Below are 26039 nucleotides of genomic sequence, written 5' to 3'. Positions count from 1 at the left end.
AATACTGTAATGCAGTGGTTTTCGACCTTTTTTAATAATGGCACCCCTGAGTAATTTATTTTATTTTGTCGCACCCCTACTCAATTTTCTGCCTGTTAGATCTGATTCTGTATGTGTGTGTGTGTGTGTGTGTAATATTAAAAAAATATGTTATATGATAGTTATTACAATAAAATAACTATAAACAAAATTACAATTTATAATACAAATTATATATATATATATAATTTTATATATATATATAAAATTATATATATATTAAGTGAGGTAAAAGTTAGGCAAAAGTAATAAAAATAAATAAATATGGCTATATAGCTATCATTAGAGGCAGCAAATGCACATCCTCCACATGATGCCTAATTATATCTGATAATTAAAATAAATGATATTTAAAATAAAAACATCAGCCAGTAGTACGGCAATAAAGCAGAGCGAAACGAAACGCAAAATAATATAAAATAAACAAACAAGGAAGGGAAAGTAAAGATAATAGGACAAAAAGGTAGTCGATAATCCCCTGTATAATTTAGTCAATTAAGTCATTAAACCCAATTAATAAAATGATGTAAATTTAAAATAATGCCAATTATAAATAATTTAGCAGTACCCCCCTCGAAGGTACCAGTTCCAAAAGACGTGAAATATCACTAAAAAAGGGTTAAAGAAACTACCAAAAAACTAAAATATCAAAATGATAGACTGACCATCATGCCCCATATCGACAGAGGACCACGAGGCCAATAATGGTCATGGAATCGCTGCATTTCAATCGTCATACAAATCATCGCAAAGGCAGAAATATCGAAGAACCAAACCATCCCTCCATTCTCCGATAGATCAACCAATGCAGAGGATTTGCATGGCGGTGGTCCTTATGCAGCGAAAAATAATCTATAGAACAGACAGCACTCTAGATCAGAGCCACACCACTGACATAATGCAAGCTTAACCAGCTTATATAATAGAAAGGAAAAGAATAGATGGCGGCACAGGCGCTGCTTATTTAGCATATCAACCCACTACTACCACTAATTTATATTAAGTGAGGTAAAAGTTAGGCAAAAGTAATAAAAATAAATAAATATGGCTATGTAGCTATCATTAGAGGCAGCAAATGCACATCCTCCACATGATGCCTAATTATATCTGATAATTAAAATAAATGATATTTAAAATAAAAACATCAGCCAGTAGTACGGCAATAAAGCAGAGCGAAACGAAACGCAAAATAATATAAAATAAACAAACAGGGAAGGGAAAGTAAAGATAATAGGACAAAAAATTATATATATATAATTTTATTCTTTATATAGAGGCACTAAATAAACATCAATTATAGATTACCACAAAATAAAATTAAAAATATACCGTACACCTTTTTATAATGAAATAAATATATAAATTTAAAAAAAAAAAAAAAAAAAAAGTTTAAGTAACTTAAACCCAAATCACATGGCGCCCTAAGATAATATTTTAAAAAATATGTTATACGATAGTTATTACAATAAAACACCATGGCACCGCAGTTGAAAGCCACTGCTGTAGTGGATGGTAAATATATACAACTAAGAATATAGTTTAATAAAATTCAGTCATGTTGTATACAACTAAGTCACTGTCATTCAGTCGTGTTGTATACTCTACAAAACACTGAGTATTTTGCTTTTAAATTTGAAATTATATTTTTAATTAAAATTTTCTTATTAACATATTTTTGAATAAATCTTATGACACAGTTCAACACCGTTCAGTTTAAAAAACACTGGTCTAAGCCAAAAAAATAATAATAATAAAAAATTCAGAGCAAATAAATTCTCCAATTTCAGAGTTTTATAGCACATACACACTTTTCAAGATACAAAACAAAATTTATATTTATGGTTCAAATTTCTAAAAAAGAAAAAAACTTACAATCTAGCACTTGGTTCACTGAAGCAAAGAGAAGACTTTGGTAATGCAGGTAAAAATTTTGCAGATAGGTTGTAAGAGCATATTAGTGGATTGTGCATAGTGACACATGAGATATTTTCCCCTCACATCAGTGGCATATGTGCCATGGGATATCATTTTATGAATACTTTCCATTGATTAGAAAAGCAACATAAAACTATTACAGGTTAAAATATTTAAAAATAATAAAAACTTAATCAGAATTTTAAAAAATGTGGAACTCTTGAATATCTTACATTATAATGACTGAAAGAGTAAATCTCCTGACAAAACAAACAGTATCCAACAGAAAGTTACATTCTTAGAAGGCTGCTAAATGCATTTTTATATCAATTTTAATTTCTAATGAAATTATAAATTATTCTACATAATGCTTATAATACTACGGGACAACGCTGTAGTGTTTTTATCAACTGATCGGGCGAAAGATCTCTAATGCAGATTTTATGAACAGTATAAAATAATGGGAACTGATCTTCAATATTATACTTTTTAAGGAGTGTGTAAACTGCCTGTGCTGTCTGTGGACCTTGAAGCTTTTGCCCTTGAAGTAGCTCTGACTCCAGATCAATCATATTTCTTGTAGTGCGAACCATAGCTTCAGCTACTTTTCTGTTTCTTCCTCCATAACAACTAGTGATAATATCAGCAATCCCACAACTTTCTAAAAAAGTACTGAGTTTTGAAGAAGGATAAAAAAGATTTATAAATCTGATTATCTCCTTCATACCTAATCGTATAACAGCTGCCTTAGTATTGTTACCACAACCTAGTCCATCAACAAATCCAGCTCCCAGTGCAACAATATTTTTGAGTGCTCCACATAATTCAATAGTAGGAATATCATCAGATAAAGTTACATGAAAATAGTCAGTTTCAAACAATCCTTTTAAAATTTTTCCCATTTTCTCATCACTAAAACCCAATGTTGCTTCTGAAAATTCTTTACTAGCAACTTCAATAGCCAAATTGGCTCCCATCAGTACACCAGCATTTATGTGTAGTGACTGGCTAATGATCTGCGTCATTAACATTATTTCTCCATCTGCCATTACTTCAAATCCCTTTGAAAGAGAAAGTGCAACTGCAGATGGTTTTATTTGTCCTACCAGGCGTAAACAAGTTTCTCTAACAAACTCATGAGGAATAACAAAAAGTAGTATATCAGAGGCAGCTGATGCCTCATGGAGATTGGAAAATGCAATCACATTTGTTGGTAATTTGAAGCCTGGAAGATATTTGATATTTTCATGTGTATTATTGATAACATCAGATAGTCTCTGATTATTACAATCTCTTTCATGAACATAAATTTTTACAGTTTCCTTGAAACCTTTTTTTGTCCTAACATTAGAACCAATAATTCTTGCTATAACACTTCCCCAATTTCCTGATCCTATTACTGACACACTCAATTCTTGATGATGATGACATGAAGATTGCTCATTTCTAGATGATTTTTTCATCATGGTGGTGGTGGTGAAACTTCTTTCTTGCATATCCTTTGGCAAGAGAAATGTCAATAACAAATCAAATTAAACCTTTATTCATTAAACTATTAAAATGGAAATTCTCTACTTAATTTAAATATAGTTTGCCAACTATATTATCACATGTACTCAATGCAAAGCAATCTTTAAAAATTAAAATTATAAATTTATAACAGGAACTAATTTAGCAACCAGCCACATATTCAATATCTGTCTTAATCCAAAAACTAGACAAAGAAAGGTAAATCAAATCCCAGAAATTTTTAGCTCTTTTTATGCTGCTCAACCACTGTCCACCCAGCTGAAATGCTCTTTCAAGAAAACATTTTTTTTTTTTTTGATTTCTTTACTGAATTCAAAATCTCTATTATTAAAAAAAAAGGGCCAAAAATGCAAAAGCAAGTGTGAAACATTGCAAGCCTAACTGTTAGAAGTCAGCTTAACTGTTTTAATGTAATTATGCATGAATAATAACCAAACAATCAAGAAACTACCAGATCTTTCAGAAAAATCCATTCAATTTATTTGTTATACTGTAATTATGTTTGATGTATAAAAATTCAGTAAATTTACTGAATTTATTTGATCATAATGCAATTGTAATGTCTTTTTAGGAAGTCTCTCTGCAGCTCTTTATAAAAATGTGACACTCTCACACTGAAGGTTACATGAATCACTCATGTATACGGCTAACCAATAGTATAAGAAAATCAAAGAAAGCCAAATACAACAAACAAATGCATTACAAGAAAGCAACAACAAAAAAAATATGCTAACAGTGATTGAAAATTGGCCTTTTTTTTAAAATAACTACTGCTATTATGAAAATAACCTTTTAATATTACAAACTACAATATGAGCATGTGACATGTTGTTGAGAACAAGTGAATTAGGGTAACTTTTTGCTCAATGGTACAATCCAAGAACAGAAAAATAAATAGAACAGACCATAGGTTAAAAAAAAAAAAAAACAGTGAGAAATGTTCATAAATGGTTCAGCTATAAGTATTTAAAAATGGAGCCAAATCAACTCAGCATGAGTAATGAAATTAAAGGTTTTGGGAACAACTTCTAATGAGTTAATGTAACCAGATATCAAAATTATAAAGAAATCCATTGTGAAACAGAACACTTTAATGCAAGAAAGACTCTTTGTAAAATAAGGTGATTTGTAGAAATAAAGAGTGCATTATTTATTAGTTAATATAATACTGATGTCTGTTTTATAAACCTACACATTAAGAAAGCTGTGCACAATAACTGTGCAGCAGCAAAAGAGGCACTCACAGTGATGTGTTAAATCACTTTCTGTCCATCTGTGATAGTATAGTGGTTTTGCAACTTTAGTGTCTGGAGACTAGGCACCTGCGAGGTGATTTGATTGAGGTGTATAAGGCCTTGAATGGTTTGAGCAAGCTCAATGCTGATGGGATTCTTCCTCTTACCCAGATTAATCACCTGAGGGGACATGAATTCAAATTGAGGAAAAACAGTTATAGAATAGAAGTGCAGAAATTTGCCTTTAGCCAGCAGGCATTTGATTGCTGGAACAAACTTCTATCTGTCGTCGTAGAAGTTGACAGCTTAAATAAATTAGAGGCAGAACTAAACAAACATTTGGAGCGAAGGGATAGGCAAAATAGGAAGGGTTTTTTTTTTTTTTTGGCTGATGCTGTATAAGCTTACTTTCTTGCATCATATGCCTGTACTAATGCTAATGCTAAACAATGTCGAAATTATTCCCTAAATCCAGTTCAAGAGTGACCCTGTCAAAATAACTAACCAAATTTGTGAAACACGATTTCCCTTTCACAAAACCATGCTGTGTATCCTTCAGAATTCAATTTATAATTAAATGATCCTGAATTCTACTCTTGATCATTGCCTCCACGATTTTTCCTACAACTAAACTTAGATTGACCAATCAGCAATTTACCACTACCACCCTTATGTGCTGGATATACATTGGCAATTTTCTAATCCAATGGAATTTCTCATGAGTCCAGTGATGCTCTCATAATTAGCCTCAATGGTTCAATGCACTCACTTTCCGCCTCCCTTAAAATTATAGGGTATTATGCCATCAACCCCATCTTTACATGATACTCATCAGAGAAATTAGTCAGAAATGTGGGCTTCAGGGAATTGGCATTTGTATCATGACAATGCCTCTGCACACTTCATGCTCTCTATTCAAGATTTTTTTATGAAGCACTCCATCTCTATGGTCCCCCATCCACGGTGGCTGTTTAATCATGAAACTATTTCCACATTTGTAAAAAAATTTTAACCTGGATTGTTACAAAAATAACTTTTAACTAATCTGCAGTTCATGTTCTTTGTCTCAATGGAGCACTGGTATTAAAAATGTCCAAAGTATTTATTACAATGAACTGCACAAAAAAATCTCCTGTTTATGGAAAATTAAAATGGGGAAACATACAAATAAATATTTAAAGAACAAAGTATATAAAAAAAGGCTGAAAAGTTTGAAGTGTCTGCAAAAAAAAAAAAAAAAAAAAAAACAAGTAGGCTAGGTAGATTATTCATGCCATGTCTATATAACAACAAACACACCTGCATGTAAATTCTACTGCAACAAAATATAGTAGTAGTAGTAGCATGTGATGCAAGAAAGCAAGTGTATGAGCTTATGCAGCATCAGCCCAAAAAAAAAAAAAAAAAAACACACTATTCCCTCCAAATGTCTGTCAAGTTCCTCCTTAAATTTATTTAACTTATCAACTTCCACAACGACAGATGGAAGTTTGTTCCAGCAATTAACCACCCGCTGGCTAAAGGCAAATTTCCGCACATCTATTCTACATGTCTTTTCTTAATTTCAATTTATGCCCCCATAGGTTTGTAATCTGAACAAGTGGAAGGATCCCATCAGAATTCAGCGTGCTCAACCCATTCAAGGCCTTATACACCTCAATCAGATCACCGTGCAGGTGCCTAGTCTCCAGCCACTGCAATTTGCAGAAGTTAAGCCTCTCTTGGTAAGAGGATCAATTCATTCCCCTCACCAATCTTGTTGCCCTTCTCTGTATACGCTCAAGTAAATCTACATCCTTCCTAAAATGAGGCCTCCAGACCTGTACGCAGTACTCAAGGCGTGGTCTGACCATTGCCTTATACAGAGGGACAATCACCTCCTTTTCCCTGCTAGCAAAATTCCTATATATCATTGACAAAACCCCATGACTTGCCCTGGCAGCCTGTCTGCATTGCTCAGAAAACTTCATATCTGACTACACAATTACTCCCAGGTATTTTTCATTTTCTACCACCTTAAGTGTAGTACCACACAGTTGGTACATTTCTCTGGGGTTACTTCTACCCATATGCAGTACTTTGCATTTGTCAAGGTTAAACTTCAGTTGCCACTTCTTAGCCCATCTCCTAAATTATCTAGATCCTGTTGCAGTAGCACACTGCCATTACTGTCATTAACAACCCTGCCAACCTTTGTTTCATCTGCAAACTTCGACACTAAGCCTGATATACCTTCATCAATATCATTGATAAATATACAAAACAACAGAGGACCCAACACCAAACCCTGTGGGACTCCACTAATAACATTAGTCCACGAAGAGCAACACCCATTAATTACCACCCTCTGTCTTCTCCCACTCAACCATCCTTTTATCCATTGTAGCAATTTACCCTTAATACCATTCTGCTCCAATTTGTACAATAGTCTTCCATGCGTAACAGTGTCAAAAACTTTCCCGAAATCCAAATATATGATATCAAAATTATTTTTTGCATCCAGTTCCTTTGTAACCACATCATAATATCCTATCAAATTTGTTAGACAAGACTTTCCCTTAACAAATCCATGCTGTGTCTGAATTATTGCTGCAGTCTTGTCTAGACGATCCTGCAATGCATCTTTAAGCAGTGACTCCATTATTTTACCCGGAACAGAAGTTAAACTAACTAGTCTGTAATTACTCGTGTCACCCTTCGATCCCCCTTTGTGAATTGGGGATACATTTGCACATCTCCAGTCTGTGGAAACCTACCCTGAGTCCAAGGATGCTCTCATAATTATAGCTAAGGGTTTGCTTAGTTGCTTTGCCGCCTTGTTTAATATAACTGGACAGATCCCATCCACCCCAGGTGCCTTTCTTAAGTTTGACTTCAACAATTTTTCCTCCACTTTGCTCTCAGTTATTACAAAATCATTAAGCACCCTGCTACAATTTGATAACCTTCTGCCATTTTCAAACCTTAACAACTCTTCATGTGTGAATGTAGATGCAAAATACTCATTCAGTTTGTTTGCTATCTGAGCAGGATCATCAACAGTCGAACCATCGATATCAAGTGGACCAATCAGATTCATCCCCTTCCATACATTTGAAGTAATTCATGCAATAATGAATTTGCAGCCTTTTTTTTAAATAAAAAATGAAGTTCTCATGCACAGTGTCAATGTAGTTGGCATTATATACAAGTGACGGATGAAATTTATCATTCTTTGATTCATTCATAATGCTTTGTACAAGCAGAGTCATGATTTTATTACACATGGGAAGCCATGTCCATAAAGTCCTGTTCCTATTTTAAAATTTAATTATGTCACAACCAAAAGGCAGAGCAATGCAGTCTTATGCAAATTATTATGAAACTCCAAAACTTTATTTTCTTCAATATGCCATTCAATACACCTCAACAAGTGCACCCTTAGAACATAAAGGCAAAATTCCACTTCTTGCCATGTATGGGTCAGCATATCAACACACACAGTTTTGATTTCATGAAGAGTTTCAATGTGAGTAACTGGTGTTCTGTACACAAAATCCTTGAGGTACCCTCAAAGGAGGAAGTATAAGGGTATGATGTCAGGGGAGCATGGAGGCCAGGTGACTTGTCCATCACCGCCCATTCATCTACCAAGAAGGGTTTCATCCAGAAAATGATGACCATTTGCATTCCAGTATAGATATATGCCATCCAGTTGAAAAATTATGAATGGCTGCAACACTTTCAGCTGAGGGATCACAAAGTGCTGCAGTATGTCAAGATAAAGGTTTCCTGTGATGCTCTTCTCATAAAAAAAATATGGACTTAGCACCCTATCATGCATGCACCTACACCAAATGTTTAACTTGGGGTTATCATGAATGTGTTCACAAATGCCATACAAGTTTTTGGAATGCCATATCTGAATGTTGTTGCAATTCACATGTACAGGTACACAGAAAGTGGCTCATCTCAGAAAAGTACCTTCTTTAAGTAGGTATTCGTTGCCTTCATCCATTGAAGCCAGTATGGAACAAACAAATGTACAGCACTGAGGAAGGTAGTAGTAGTAGTGGCATGTGCTGCAGAGCTTGAGCAAATTGTATTTTGTATGCATAAAGATGTAATTGCTTATGCAAAACTTTATGGATTGTAGATTGTGGTAAATACAGTTCAAAAAAAGCACAACAACAAATCAACTTCTGAGGACTGCACTGAAATGTTGCTTGGACATTTTCAATGGTTTCCTTGAGACGTGTGGACATCCAATTTGAGGCAGATCAATCATGCTTCCTGTTGTTTGAAAATTCTGAACCCATCTCCTGATACTTTATTTGGAGGAAGGATTCTTTCCGTATTAACAGCAATAAATTCAATGCATGTAATTACAGATTTTGATTCTGCAAACAATGACACATTTGGCCTTCTTTTCTGGCATCACTATTTTTATGCATCACACACTTATAAAAAAAAAAAAAAAAAAAAATTTTTTGTATAAAGCCATTGAAATGTAGTGAAATTTCCCTTAGCTTTATCCAAAATCATATAAATGTTTACATTTCATCAATCATGTAATTAATGTGATGTTGCATAATATTCTATCCCATAAATGAAATAAAATTTTCATCAAAATGTTAACAAATTCAGAATAAGAATTAAATCATTTCATTTTATCACTATTAGTATTGGCCATATAGTGTAAGGAATACATAATAGACACATGAATGCAGACTTGTTATAATGGAATCACTGGTTAAAGAAGTAATGCAGGGCAATTTTAATACCATATACTTGGATTTCAGAAAGCTTTTGATAGTGTTGCATATAAAAGACTGCTGAACAAACTGGAGCAAAGTAACATTAAGGGAACGTTACTGCTATGGATAAAGGGCCGGTTAAGTGGCAGAAGACAGAGAGTGGTTATTAATGGGCATTTCTCTTCGTGGACTAATATTATTAGTGGAGTAGCCCCAGGGGTCAGTGCTAGGCCCATTGTTGTTTTCAATATTTATTAATGATATTGATGAAGGTACATCAGGTTTAATATCTAAGTTTGTAGATGACACAATGGTAGCAGGGTGGCTAACGACAGCAATGAGGGTGAGCTACTGCAACAAGATCTAGGAAAATAATAGGTCAATGGGCTGAGAAATGGCAGGTGAAGTTTAACATTGACATATGCAAGGTACTGCATATGGATAGCAGTAATTTCAGAATTATTTATCAACTGTGTGGTACTCATTTTTCACTACCTACATTCAGGGTAGTGGAAAATGAAAGTTAAAAAATGGAAGTCAGAGGCTTTTGCCACAGTTGTTTTGGCAGGGTTTCAGAAAGCTTAATTAAAAGAGACTGCTTATGTTATATTACATCTGTTTTGATTTAAAAAGTAAATAAAAGAGATGGGCATTTCTCTTCATGGACTAATATTATTAGTGGAGTCCCCCAAGGGTTCATTGACAAAAACGTTTTTCTTTTTGACAGAGAAGCTGATTCTAAGAAATGTCACATAAATAGAATACCATGTATACACAACTGGTACAAAGGGAAAAAAAAAAAAAAAAAAAAAAAATCTAAAACATGTTCATTTTAAAGCCCTCCAAACTATTTAAATACAAGATGCTTTTTACTCATGAGAAGGAAAATTGCAGTAGTATATAAATATGTATGTAGGCTGCCAATAGTGAACAGTATAATATTTATAGCAAATCTGTCTCAAAAGCTCTAAAAGAAAAAGAAATAATCTTTATCAAAACATTAGATAATAAACTTGCAATAAAAGCAAACATTAATAACTATCTTCATCATCAACATCCAAATCTGTTATACAGAGTGAATGTACAAGTACTGTGATATTACAAATCATTCCTTCTGAACAGCCGTCCACTGATTATTTTCCACTATACTATCCTATTATCCATTAGTTCATTAGCCCTTATAGTGAAACCCCTACCCACCAGTGCTTGCTTGGTAACATCAATCCACTGTCCTTGTCTATTACAATTCAGTTTTGCTTTGAATATCTTTTTAACTAATCTCCTATCCTATTTACACGCCTATACCATATCAAGATTACTTTTACTTAATTTTTTAATTGATTATTTCTTGCATTAATATCAAATGAAATCATGCTAATGCTAATGATACACTGGCTTGTGTTACCCATCTATGGACAAATTCAATAGAAGAGTTTGGTGATACTCAGGTAGTTGCTCTTAACAATTTAAACGCTTTTGATCATGTTTGTCATAAAAGTCTTCTAAATATGCTTCCATCTTATGGTTTCCAACATTTTTTGTAATTGGATATCTGGTTTTCTCTCTGACTGCTCACTACAGGTGATGGTAGAGTGCTCTCTGTCTTCTAACTTCGCTGGAAGAAAGGTTTGGGTCTTACTCCCACTCATTTTCACTTGTATATTAATGACCTTCCATTGACCAGAAATTTTATCCATAGCTTTACTGATGGTAGCACATCGCATTGCACAAACCACTTCAACTTCCTGAATATCCAATCATCATCATCATCGGCCATTTTCAATCCACTGCAGGATGAAGGCCTCTCCAGCAACTTTCCAGTTCTTTCTGTTTTGAGCACTGACCATCCATTTACAAAAACTCATGAATTTCATCTATCCATCTCTGCCTTTGTCTTCCAGGTTTTCTTCTAGCTCCTCTTGGGTACCATTCTGTTATTTTCTTAGTCCATCTGTCATCATGTCTTCGAGCTATGTGTCCTGCCCAAGACCATTTTAGTTCTTTAGTTTTGATAAGAATGTCCTTTACTTGAGTTTGCTGCCTAATCCATGTGTTTCTCTTCTTATCTAACAGTCTGATTCCCAATATAATTTGTTCCATTCTTCACTGTGTAGTTCTCAGCTTCTCTTCCATTCTTTTGGTGAGTGCCCAAGTTTCACTTCCATAAGTCATGGTGGGGAGTATACATTGGTTCATTATTTTACGTTTCAGACAAACTGGGATATTGCTCTTCAGTATGTGACTATATTTCCTGAATGCTATCCACCCAAAATTTATTCTTCTCTTGACTTCCAGCCATTTATCATTATTACAGCTAATAACTTGTCCCATATAAGTATATGACTCCACCTTTTCAATTACTGCTCCTTCAATCATTATTTCGCTTTCCGTGGTATACTTGTTCATCATTACTTTTGTTTTAGCCAAATTCATCTTTAGTCCAAAATCCTTACTAACTGTGCATAACTGAGTAAGATTTTCCTCTAATTCTTTGGGATCGTAGCTTATAACCACAATGTCATCTGCAAATTGTAAATGGTTTAGGTATTCTCTGTTCACATTGACTCCTTCCTGCGACCAGTCTAATCTTCTGAAAGCTTCCTCAAGGGCAGCAGTAAACAGCTTCCGAGATATTGTGTCTCCTTGTTGAACTCCTTTCTCGATTTTAAATTTGCTACTGTCTTTGTCTAGTCTAATAAAGGAGGTAGCACTCTCATATATTTTCTTCAAAATCATAATATATGGGGTATCTATGCCTTGTCTTTGCAGTGCCCGAAACATTGCCTTATGCTGTATGGAGTCAAATGCCTTTTCATAATCCACAAATGCCACACATAATGGTGTTTTATATTCATTTGCTTTCTCCATTAGCTGTGATATTACATGAAGGTGATCCATAGTTGAGAATCCTGTCCTAAAGCCAGCTTGCTCTTTCGGTTGATTCTCATCAAGTATTCTTTCTAATCTGTTAGTAATGACTCTTGTGAACAACTTGTAGATGTAGGATAACAAGCTAATTGGTCTATAATTTCCAATTTCTGATTTATCTCCTTTCTTATGCAGCAAAATTATGATTGCATTATTCCACTGCTTAGGCGTCACACCTTTTCTAATGCACTTTGTGAAGAGCCTTGCCAGTTTTTGTGTTATGTCTCTTCCTCACAATTTTAACAACTCTACAGTAACTTCATCTTCCCCCGGGGCTTTCCGATTCTTTATTTTCTTCAATGCATGTTCTACCTCATCAGGAAGAATATCGGGTATGCCGTATGTGTTGCTACTTTGCAATCCATCTTCCCCACTGCTGGTATCATTCCCTCGCTCCTTGTATAATTCTCTATAGTAGTCTTCTGCTATTTGAATTATGCCTTCTCTGCTGTTTATAAGTGTTAAATCTTTTCTTGTGTTAAATCTTCTTATGTCCTCTCTGAGTCTCTTTCTAATGGCTTTGCATAACTCAGTATACTCAATTTTCTCCCTGTCAGTGTTTTTCTTGCTCTTCATTTGTCGTCTTTCGTTCATCATGACAAGTGTTTCTTGACTAAATTTTTCTTCTTTGGATTTCTGTTTCCCTATAGGTTTCTTGGGCTTTATCACTTTCAGAAAGTTGTAATATTCCTCGTCGATATCTTGGTCCTCAGCAGTCTGCAGAAGCTCAAACTTGTTTTTAAGTTCCAGTACATACTGCTTTTTCTCCTCCTCTGTTATCTCAAAGACCTTTCTATTATTTACTCGAGTCAGTTTTTTCCTTTCCTTTCCTACATCTATATCAAGTGTACATCTTACCATTCTGTGATCACTTCCAACATTTACCTTATTCAGGACGGTAACATCATTCACAATATATCTTCTGTTAGTGAGGATGAAGTCGATTTCATTAGTTGTTAATCCATTTGAACTCTTCCATGTCCACTTTCTGTTCACCCTTTTCTTGAAAAAAGTGTTCATTACTGACAGTCCTTGAGATTCTGCAAATTCCACAAGTCTTTCACCTCTTTTATTTCTTTCACCAATTCCAAAATTTCCTATAGTTCCTCTTTCTGCCTGTTTTGCCTTTTTCCAACCTTAGCATTGAAGTCCCCCATAATAATAGTGTAGTGGGTTTTCTGCTCATCTAGAAGACTCTCAATTTCGATGTACATTTCTTCAACCTCTTCATCATCATGGCTTGATGTTGGTGCATAAATCATTATAATCTTTAGCTTGTACCTCTTAGAAATCTTGAGTATTAGTCTTGACACCCTTGGTGATGTACTTTTGAATTCCAAAATGTTGTTTTTAAAATCTTTATGGACCAGAAACCCAACTCCACCTTCACTCCTTTCACTGTTTCCATCGGTGTACAGCAGATTTCCACTTGATAAACTTATAAATGATTAATTTCTTCTTCTTGTTTCAGCCAAACCGATGATATTCCAATTCACATTTTCTAATTCCTTTTCCGGCTCTAATATCCTGTCTTCACCGACGAGTGATCGTACGTTATAACAGGCCAAGTTCAGTTTCCGTGCATGGCAGCCTGGTCGTACCCAGAGATTCTTAGCACCCTCTGCTTCCACTCTGACCCTCTCGCTGCCGTAAGAGGGAGAGTGAAAGCTGCTGGGGACTGAGGGCCATTTGTATTGTTGTGCTCTCATATGCTGGAGGGTTTGGTCTTTTCCTCTTCTCACTGACCAGGCATCTTGAAGAGAACCACTCTACACGTTCGTTGCCACCTAAGTGACATAACAGGGCTTACCATCGAGAAGGTGTGCATGAGTGGATTTTAGGGAGGCAGGCCAACCGGACTTCTCCTAAATCTTCTGTAATAGAGAGATATTGGATCCATCAGTGTTTTAGGCTGAGTGTCTGATAACACACAGGATACCTGTTCCCCTCTACGCCCCCTCTGTTCCCCTCTTAAATGCTGATCTTCAGGTAATTCTCCAGTGGGGCAAAGATAACTTAGCTGATTTCAATCCTTCTAAAATTCAGTCATATCTTGCAAAAAGGATTCTTCTACTCTTATGCTCATTTTCGATGACACTCAGATTTCCAGACAAGACAAAAATAAATAAAAAATTCCAAAAATAATTCTGATATTATATATGCTTGGATTTCAGAAAGATCTTTAATATTGTTGTACTTAAAAAAGACTGCTGTACAAACTGTACCAATGTGACATTAAGGGAAAGTTACTGATATGGATAAAGGGATGGTTGAGTGGGAAAAAACAGAGGGTGGTTATCAATGAGCATTGCTCTTTGTGGACTAATGTTATCAGTGGAGTCCCCAGGGTTCAGTGTTGGGCTCATTGTTGTTTTCAATATTTATTAATGATAGTGATGAAGGTATATCAGGCTTAATGTCTAAGTTTGCAGATTATACAATGGTTGGTTGACAGTAATCAGGGTGAGCTACTGCAATAAGATCTAGGAAAATTAGGTTGATGGGTTGAGAAATGGCAGTTCAAGTTTAACATTGACAAATGTTAAATGTGAACTGCCTTGAAGGTACTGCATGTGGATAGCAGTAATCCTAGATTAACAAACCAACTGTGTGGTACTGCAATCTAGGAAGTGGAAAATGAAAAAAAGACTTGGGACTAACTGTGCAGTCAGATATGAAATTGTCTGAGCAATTCAGACAGGCTGCCAGGACAGTTCATGGAATTTTGTCAATGATATACATAAACTTTTCTAGCAGGTATAAGGAGGTTATCCCTTTGTACAAGGCCATGGTTAGGCCACATCTCGAGTACTGCATACAGGCCTGGACGTGTCATTTTAGGAAGGGTGTAAATCCTGCTGGAATGGGTGCAAAAAAGGGCAATGAGATTCTCTTTCCAAAAAAGACTTCAGTTCTGCAAATTGCAATGTCTAGAGACTAGATGCCTATGGAGAGATCTGATTGAGGTATTAAAGCCTTAAATGGATTGAGTAAGCTAAATGTTGATGGCATTCTTCATCTTTCTGAGACTACACACATGAGGGGTATATACATTCAAGTTGAGGAAGGATGGTTGCAGGACAGATGTGTGGAAGTTTACCTTCAGCCAGCAAGTGGTTGACTATTGGAACAAGCTTCCATTTGTTGTTGTGGAAACGGGTGGTTTTTAAACAAATTCAAGGAAGAACTAGACAAATTCTTGGAGGGTACAGAAGAGTGAAGTCTGTATATTTTTTTTTTTTTTTTTTTTTTTTTGGCTGATGATTTATAAGTTTGCTTTCTTGCATCATTTGCCACTACTAATTCTGATACTAAGATTTTTTCTTATTTCCTCGTTTGTAATATAGCCTTGCCATTGCTTCCATCTATTATTTCATTTATTTTTCTTAAATCTCTCTTTCTGAAGATTCTAATTGATTCATTCCTTTACTTTTTTATCCCCAGCTCTATGCTCCACTTAAAATTGGCTTAAAAACTGCTATAAATGGCTATTTTTTATTTATTTATTATTTTTTTTTTTTGTAATTGTATTTCCTAACACACAATCCTAACATTTCCTAACAATGCAATCTTAATGTGATTGTATTTCCTAACACACAATTTCGGTTATAATTACACATTAGGCAAGACAATTCAAGATTTTTTTTTTTAGGATATAAATAATGTATACAACAGAAAATCCATTATTAATGTTTTGCTGTGACAGCTGATTACCAACTGAGATATTTTTCATTTTTTTTACAAAAAAAATTATTTTAGATTATTAAAAATTAAGTACTTTTCATTTCTTTCTCTATGTATATTTTAATAGCGTTCTTGGCAAGAAAAATAAAGCAAGGATAGGTTCTATGTTAATTGCACTGAAGCCTTTACTTCATCTCTCAACACATTAAATAATGAGAAATTAAATGCATGAAATTTACAAAATTACTATTTAATTTACAAAATTAAATGCATGAAATTTACAAAATTACTATTCTAATTCCACTGAAATCTTTCCATAATATCATTATCAGTATACATGCATGTATCTCCATGAATTTAGAAATTGTGCAATAGTAAATATTAGATGTGATTTCATAATATATTATATAATGCACACGACAGAAAAATTAAGGACAGTATATAAAAATAATAAATAAAAATTTGGTCAATACAAATGGGAAAGTAATCATTATGAGATCGAGTAAAATTAAAGGATGTTTAATTTTTGCTGTTATAAGGCTGAGAAATAGTAACACTGTAAAGAGCATGCATTAAAACAAATTAATTACAAAATTAATGAAAGGGAATTTTTTTTTTTTTTTTTTTTTACTAAAGTTTCTCTCACCTGAAATTCTCTGTTAAGTTTTTGCTTTATTGTTGCCTCTACAAGGTTATCCTATATGAAACAGAAAAATACACAACCTCATACAGAAAAAAGTAACTCAGAAAAGCAGCAGTAATTTTACGCATTTAATGAAACTGAATTAACAGCAAAAAATATTGATGATGCTAATAAAAAATTAATAGCAAAAATTATATAGTTGACAAAAGACTGCATATGAAAAACCAAATTTCTATGAAGAACTGTGTGTGTGAGTGATTCTTTAAACACTGGTGGAGATGCATACAAACACAAAAACAAAACTATTTTGCATTTTAGTGAAATATTTTCATTTTGGCAAGGGTATATGAACACTGGGAGAGTGGTAATAATATAGTAACCAGGGTAACTATAAATACCCCCCCCCCCCAAGAATTACAAAACCCCAGAACAGCTAAATAAAATAATTTAGCTGTTCTGGGGGGGGGGGGGGGGGGGGGGGGCAGTTCATGTAAACAAAGTTCTGCATACGGGTAAGAATACTACTGCTCTTATGACTCATTACTTGGGAAGCAAGAAACTCAGAGATAGCTGATAACAAAAAAGACAGGAGCAATTGTACATTCTGAAATCAAGTTCTCTCATCAGCAATGCCAACAGGCTACAGAATAATACATAGTGTTTTTTTCTAAAACAGTGATTCCTACTGAGATTTACGGACCCTTTGACAAATCAAAAAAAAGTTTGCATACCCCTACATATAACATATGCTTATGTTATTATGCATATATATATATAATATATATATATGGTCGACCACCGTTTCATGCTCCCTCCCACCCGGAAACTGGTCTATGAATCCCAGGGGTCCACAGAACCCAGTTTGGGAAATGCAGTTCTAGGATATACAAAAATTAATCCAATGGTTGTTGCACTACACATAACAGGTGCTTAAATTCTTTTTTATTTCTGAAAAAAAAGTTTTTTTTTAACCCTATTTGGAGTACCAATGTTTGACTTTTTAGTAATGGTTTGTATAAATTATTATTTTCAATTTTTTAATAAAAATTGCTAAATTGAAAACAATTTTAAATTTTAATTTTAAAAATTTTAAACTTAAAATTTTTAAAATGGTTTTAAATGTATTTTCAGTTGAACAAAATTTTTATTAATTCTACTTAAAAAAATAGGAATGGAATAAACAAAATATAACTATTAAAGTATTAGTCACTTCCATTTTTCAATTTAAAACTTGTGTACAAAATTTCAAACACACAATTTTACTGCACAATCCTTTATGTGTGATGTATAAGGGATTGTACAGTATACCTATATAAGCAAAAATGTACATATGCACACACATTTCCACTTATATACTGTATATATAACACACACAAATATATACAGGGTGTTTCAGTTAAACGTTTCAGAACTTCTAAGAGGGGTAGGGTACATCCTGACAACTCGAAATCATATAGCAATGTGGGGGTCGGAAATGCTTTCCTGAAGCGGTGTTATACACAGAAGCACCATAAAGAAAACAGACCGTAAGTGAGAAATCGTTTTAATAATACGTGAAAAGAAGCAAAAGGTACATGGATTAAAGTAAGTGTTCGAAGTTTCTTCACGGGCTACAATGCACGCCTCACATCTCCGACGCATGGACATCCGAAACATTCTGGAATACTCCAGGCAGCGTGTCCAGACACAGCAACCGGAGGATTATGCACCTCGTATTGCTTTGCGCACAGTGGTACCTTGGAAAATGTGCTACAAATCCCCTTTTTCCTGTTGAAGTGTTGTTTTCCGATGAGGCATCCTTCACAAGGGAAGGAATTTTCAACACGCATAACGACCATATCTGGGCGGTCGAGAACCCGCATGCAATACGACGTCGTGCAGCACAGATTCGATTTTCGGTCAATGTATAGGCCGGTATTATGGGAGATCACCTCATCGGACCTTACCTGTTACCGTGTCGTCTAACCGGACCTATCTACTTGATCTTTCTGCAGCAAAGTATTTGCCACAGCTTTTGAGAGATGAACGGATTTCTGCATCGACGCAACAGACAATGTGGTTCCAACACGATGGAGCCCCTGCCCATTATAGCGGAGATGTTCGTAACTACCTGGATGTCACATTGGTCAACAGTGGATCGGACGTGGTGGTCCCGTGCGTTGGCCTGCTCGGTCACCCGACCTATCATGTCTTGATTTTTATTTCTGGGTCATATGAAATCGCTAGTTTATGACACCCCTGTTGACAATGCTGAGGAGCTGGTTGCAAGAATCGCAGTAGCTGCCGAAGAAATTCGAAATTCGCCTGGAGTATTCCAGGAATGTTCGGATGTCCATGCGTCGGAGATGTGAGGCGTGCATTGTAGCCCGTGGAAGAAACTTCGAACTTACTTTAAATCCATGTACCTTTTGCTTCTTTTCATGTATTATTAAAACGATTTCTCACTTACGGTCTCTTTCTTTTTATGGTGCTTTCTGTGTACAACACCGCTTCAGGAAAGCATTTCGACCCCACATTGCTATATGATTTCGAGTTGTCAGGATGTACCCTACCCCTCTTAGAAGTTCTGAAACGTTTAACTGAAACACCCTGTATATATATCAGATAATATTAGTCAATCCATTTAAGTTTACAAAACCACTACTTATGCAAAACAAAAAATTATACACGTGCACATATTTCTGCTTATACAGGATGTTCAATTAAAAGGCACCAGGTGTTTCTAGATTATTTCTATTTTAAGCTTTTTTTTTTGTCATATTTGGGCTGAAATTTTGAATTTGATGTCATAACGGACTACATATTACTAAGCTTTCTAAATTAAATTTTTGCATAATCAACTGCTTTTTATTTCAAGGGAAAGTTGTTGCCCATCCTTGATATAGTTTAAAAACTTCAACGGTGTACTTCTGAAATGAATGTAAACTAATTTTATTTAAAGAAAATAATGAAACAAAATCAGGATCTTTACTGGCAAAAGAAAAGCAAGACCAACTTGTTAAGACAATAAAAAACTTGTGCTGCAAACTTGTCAAGACAAGTTTGCAGAACTTACTGTTAGCATTTTTTTTTAATTTTATCTTTATTTCAAATTTTCATACTCTTTAGATGTGCTAGATGCAAGGAAGACCAGGTAGTCTTAGTGAACATGTATTTTCTTCAGTGCTTTCCAAAACATTCTTTCAAAGACCGACACAGCATATGGTACATTTGAATTCCTGCATTTGACACTTCACCGCCATATTTTGTATAAATTCTTAATATTTCTTTATCAAAAATATTCCAACTTCAAATAGTGAAATTATAACAGAATTTTTTTAAACTTAGCAACTTTCAGCACTAATAGATTTTTAATTTAAAAATAAAACATAGATAAAAGAGAGAGAAGCAGAAAAATATTCTGTAAAAACTTTCATTCAATTTAAACTAATACAGGCAAACCTAACTGCAGTCTACAGAAAAATACAACTGAATTCATAATTAGAGTTTGTATCAGTAATATTACATCATATTTATTATGAATAGCAGTCCTGTCCATTATACAAGCTGACAACAGAAACAGATTATTATTCTTTAATAAAAGCAATTTTTTAATAAAATCAATAAATTATTATATTATTCCTAATATAATAATTTATTATATTAGGAATATAATAAGGTTCCAATACATATATTACAAATAATGATTTTAATATAAACCAGATAAAGAATATGGTTGATTTATTCTTAACAAGGCTAAGAAAAAAAGGCAAAAATAACTTATTCCTCCTACAGAAAATAGATTATTTTTAGTATAAAAAAAATTACATAAGCAAACATTCCACTACATCCAATGTGAAAATTCAGCTTCTTCAGGCTAATCACTGTATTTGTTCTAGTTAATTGCTCCACTAGTAAAGTAATCAAAGTTCAGAGTGACTAATATGTAGGTTAAATGCATCATTTTAACATAGCTATCTACCAAAGTAGTTAAATTAATTAATTAAATTGGCATCGTTTTGATCATATCTCATATTGTGACTGCCTTCACAACGAGTTGCCATGGTATTGTACTACCTCGAATAAATAACACTTCACCAGTGGAGAAGACTATTGTTATTTATTCTCAGTGGATACCACTACCCAGATGGCACCGTTTTTGAAAATAGTATTGGATAAAGATGTCTGTTATCCTCAATATCCCTATTAGACTGAGCAAAGAAAAAAGAGGTAGGAAAGTGACAGAAAGAGAGGGAGAGGAAAAGATACCGTAGAAGAATGAAAGGGATTTTTTAATTGTGATTCACCTGAACTCAAAACTCCATGCCCCGAATGGGCAATGCGTTCCCCTGACGGGGACTATTATTACCCAATAGGAGTCCTATAAGGATGGTTAAATTGATCCCCCGGTGCCATTTCTGGCTATTTGGCCTTCATCAGTGAGTAGGTAGGCTTGCTGGTTAGACCAGACATGTTTTCCAGTTTCCAGATATTTATATGGAATTTACCTTCAAGAACCCTATATGGATCCTGCTTTGGGACTACCTAACGGCCTGTATGGCTGAAAAAAAAAAAAAAACTCCCTGTAATGAGCAGACACCCTTATCCACTCATATCTTTACACCTCAACCCGATTGGGCTGCTCAATCTCCCACTGACACACTCCGAGGAAGGCCCAGTCCATGTGACCACCTGGTTGGCGGCCGCCTGGAGTTGGCTTGCCCTACATGGGTTCTAGGGTCATCCCCCTCTTCCACACTCCTGTTACTTCATGCAGCCTTCAAAGCTCGGCTGCCGTTCATCTGGGAGAGAGACCAAATGCCTGCAGCTGACTTGGTCCCTTTCCTCTAATAACTAAACTAATCTGTTTGGTACATATGCTTCCCTAGCCTAGAGTGATCATTACCATCTAAGCTGCACATATATATTGTCATCTATTAGCCGACATAAAGGTGTCGGGAAACACCATAATTGTAAGAATCTTTGCTTACCAAGTTGTAGTAATTCTAGTAGCAAAAATCTTATTGCACCATGCATCATTCAAAGGGTGCATTTTGACACCTCCTCTGCAGAGCCTTCTTCTTTTCTTTTCCTGATTTTCCAAGCCTGATATTTACCTTCATTTAAGAAGTATATCAGGATGCGTGGTGCTCTGGAAATCGGGGCCGGGAACTGTAAGAATAGTACTTGTTCCCTTGTCAAGCATGGTATTCCCATTGTTTTGTGTACACTAAGCCAGATGCACTGAATAACCGGACAAGAGAAGAATGCATATTCCACTGTTTCACACGCCTTACAGTAAAAACACTCAACATTCATGTGCCCTCGAAATTTGGCTTTGTTCTTCTCCACTGGCAGGTGTCCATGTATTATTCTCCATGCCAGGTCTTTCCGTGACTCATAACCTATATGATGGTGTAGGTTGCCCAACATCTGAGTCACGTCCAGTCTCAGCCAACTGCATGGCACCGGTACTGGCGGTATATTCATGTCGGATAACTTCCAGTATATTTCCGAAATCTTAAGCTTGGTTCCCATGTGCAAACCCCCTGCAGATAACTCTTGTAAGTGCTTGATTACCAATTTGTAAAAGGGTGTTATTATTTCTACTGTTGGACCAGTGTGCTCCTCTCCTAGTAGTTTAGTAAACCTTCCCATATTGTACTTTACTAAGGCAGCCGCTGCATGGGCTCCCCGTAGGGCAGTCCAAATGTGCTTTAACACATATGCCCACCTTAACCACTTTAACCATGGTACTGCCCTCACACCCCCTGCAGTATAGCCTCTGCTGCATCACTTCTTGCTGTCTGCTGTTCCAGAAGAACTAAAATAGTCTTCGAGTTAGCTTTTTCTGCATGCAGTAATTAAATGATGTGATTGACACAGTATTCATCAGCATCGGTATCAGAATCATCCACATAATACACACCCTTCCGGAGAAAGATAGCATCCCCAGATTCCACTCTGACAGAGCGTCCCCCCCAAGGGTCTAGTAATTGCCGGGACGATACTACTGGATATTTCACAAAAGGAACCCCTAGGATGGTTATAGGTGCTGTCGAGAATGTGAGGCCTGCTAGCAATTGTACTGGAGCCTCAGTTCCCCACTGTTGACATTTGGTCTTGCTTTTGTTTAGGCATAGGCCACTGGATAAGCTGAAATGACTGAAGGTTTCCAGAGCTCTTTGTAGAGAACTGCTATCCGCCAAAGTTAGGATCACATCATCCGCATGTGCTACATGCGTCATCCGCATGTGCAATCAGAGTGTGGGCCAGGAAGATGAACCCCGCTAATATTTTTAGAAATAGCTAATTTCCTTAATATGGGTTCTAATGCCAACGAGAACAGTGCAGGGCTTAGTGGGCACCCCTGTCTAACTCCCCGTTCCTGTTTTATTTTCTCCGAGCTGTAGCTATTAATCAAAAGAGTGGTTTGTGCCCCTTTGTACAGACTTATAATGGCTGTTCTTAGCAAAGAACCCATTCGGACTGTATGCAGCAGATTTTTAAGGTACTCATGGGAAAGCTTATAAAGGCCTTTGCCAAATCCAGTACAGCCACCACTACACTGTATTGTTTCTGCTTACAGTATCCTTGCAAATCTTTTAGAAATGACAGATTTGCCATCACAGATCTTGTTGGAATTGCACATGTTTGATTGGGACCTATGATGTGCCCTAAATGCCTTTTGAGTCAGGCGTTTAATACTTTGGCATACAACTTATAATCTGTATTAAGTAGTGATATTGGCCTCCATTCACCCACTTCTTTCCCCATTTTATCCTGTTTTTTGAGAAATATGGTTTGGGCTTCTATAAATTCTTCAGGGACAGCCCCTTCCGAGAAGAATTTGGAGAAAATGACGGCCAAGACTGGCCCAATTTCCTCCCAGTGCCTCTTATAAAATTCCACTGTTAGCCCATCTGGACCTGGTGCTTTACCTCCTTTCATATCTTTCAATGCTAATGATAGTTCACTCAGGGAGATAGGTTGATCCTGTTCATGTCTATGAACTGCCAAGAACCATGGTAATTCCCAGCTCTCTAGTAAAGCTGGTCCTTTAAATGCTGTATACATTTCCTTGTAAACATGTGCAAAACACTTAACGATGTCACTAGTGTTCTGGTATTGGTGTGGGCCTACCTGTATCTGATGGATTAAACTGCTGTCTCTGTGTGATCTGTTGAATTGCTTGAAAAAGAAAGCAGACGACTTATCAGCTTTCCTGTAACATATGCGCATTTGGATAGCTTCGTTTTCTGCCTGCCTCTCTAATAGCGACAGGATTTCTTTTTGTATTTTTTCCCTTTCTCCCAGATCATTCTGACAAGACTTTAGGAGTCTCCGAACTTCATAGAGATGCCTTAGCTCTCTCCTGCTTTCCAGGTACTTTTCCCTTGTTCCCTTTTTGAAAAGCTGTTTTTATTGCATTTTTGTAATGTGCCCAGCTCCTTTCTGTCCAGTGATTGGGATTTCTCAAAAGCTGTGTTAGTCTTTTAATATCCTGCGGGTCACCTTGCAAGAGCACCGGTTTTAACCTCCAGGTGCCCTTCCCCTGTTCTACAGTTAGGCTTAATGGAAAGTCCATTATAACTAATTTGTGATCTGTTATTGCGCGGGGTCCTGAAATGTTGATATGTCTTACCCGATTTATTTTGTCTGCTATCTTGCTTGGGACACAGAACCGGTCAATGCGGGTCCCTACCGTTCCCCTAGACCAGGTTGCTCCGTGACTTATGGGATATTTCTTTCTCCATATATCTATCAGGTTGTGTTTTAAGCACAAGCTGTTGAGCTCCAAGGAGTCCCCTGTGCCTCTTGTTAGATCCCCTGTACCTGTCATATCTTTAACTGGGTCTAACACGCAATTCCAGTCTCCTCCTAGTATAAATCAATTGGGCCCCCACCATAAAAAGATGTAAACTACTAAATATCCGCCTCCGCTCTGGAGTGGTGTTTGGTGCATATATATTCATCAGTCTTATTGTGTTCGACCCTATTCTCCAGTCAATGCAGACTATTCTCCCTTCTATGTCCCTTTGAAGATTGCAGAATTTTCCTATAACTGGTGGTAAGACTATGATGCCTACCCCCAAGCTTCTGGAGTTTTGGAAAAAAACTCAAGAAGCTTAGACTTTTGTATCTGTTCTGGAATTTTCGCACTTGGACACTGTTAAAAAAGTGACTTTCTTGGATGAATAAAATTCTTACCCCTAGTAACAACATGCTTCTCCACACATGATGCTGAGCATGCCCTTGAGCAAAGCCCTTTATGTTCCAAGTACCAATGATTACCATGTAGATACAATTCGTGTTCCCTTAGAAATCTGATCTATTGTGTCAGAGATATGCTTAGAGCATACAGGGTCCTGCCTAACTCTTGCTCATGTCCTAATAACCATGAAATTCGGGAATTGTTTAGATCCTGCACTATTCCCAGTAACATCTGTCCTACTAAGTTTCCAAAGAATATGTCTCTCCACACGAATTAGATGTTGTTTACTTTGTCTCCTTGAGCATGCTCTAACACTATTCTCGGCTTCCCTAGCTGCTGCTCCCATTCTTCTAATTTAACAGTTAATGTTTCCGATCCTACTGGCACGTATTTTTTTAAATGCTCCACCCCCCAGTAATTTGTCACTACCCTCGCCTAATGTCCCTTCTGTTTCGGAGTCATCTGAACTTAGCTCATTCAGATTTTGTATTGTGTCCTTTCCTTTTTCTACAATTTGCCTCTTTCTTTTTCCTTCTCCCTCTAGACTTTCTTCGTCTTTGTTGTCCCCCCCTCTTCATACCTCTTGTTATTTCCACCGTTTCCATTAAAGTGGGGGTGTCTTGACTTATGTCAATAACCCCTTTTTCTTCCCCTGTTCCTGTAATTAGATTCACTGGTTCAGCTGACAGTATCTTTTTTATAACTCCCTGTGGCCTTAAAATGACCATGTTACCCTTTTCCGAATTTTCTTTCCCTACTTTTCCTTCCCCTCCTCTGATGGCATCTGCATATGACCTAACTGAGCAGCTTCCTGCTTTGTGGCTTGTCTCCCCACATTTGTTGCATGCATTGGGGAAGTCACTACTGATATGCCCCACTTCTTTGCAATTGAAACAACGCCCTTTTGTGCAATTCGTGCCTAAATGATCCAAGCTACCACATTTTAAGCACTTCTTCTCTACACCTCTGTAATTCAGAAGTAGTCGATTCCCCATTACACAGATGATGTTTGGAACTGGCTTTCTCATTTCCATTTGCACTGTTACTTTTCCCGTATACAGCTCTGGAAAGCCCTCCCACGCGTGCATTTCTATTCTCGAGACTTTTCCGTATGCTTCTAATGCAGTTTTTAGATA

General features: G+C 36.1%; 1 protein-coding gene across 1 annotated transcript in view; it reads right to left on the bottom strand.

The window, feature by feature from the left end:
- The window catches only part of LOC150089767 (uncharacterized), a 118031-nt gene that overhangs the window by 70059 nt on the left and 21933 nt on the right, over window positions 1–26039 (bottom strand). Inside the window, exon 3 of the mRNA XM_090368796.1 lies at window positions 16713–16763. Within this exon, the coding sequence (XP_090224922.1) occupies window positions 16713–16763 (51 nt within the window). The remainder of the gene's footprint in view (window positions 1–16712; window positions 16764–26039) is intronic.

Source organism: Mastigoproctus giganteus, chromosome 2 (assembly GCF_048544385.1).
Source record: "Mastigoproctus giganteus isolate SK-2022 chromosome 2, ASM4854438v1, whole genome shotgun sequence".
Classification (NCBI taxonomy): Eukaryota; Metazoa; Arthropoda; class Arachnida; order Uropygi; family Thelyphonidae; genus Mastigoproctus; species Mastigoproctus giganteus.
This window is presented reverse-complemented; position numbering and strand designations above follow the sequence as displayed.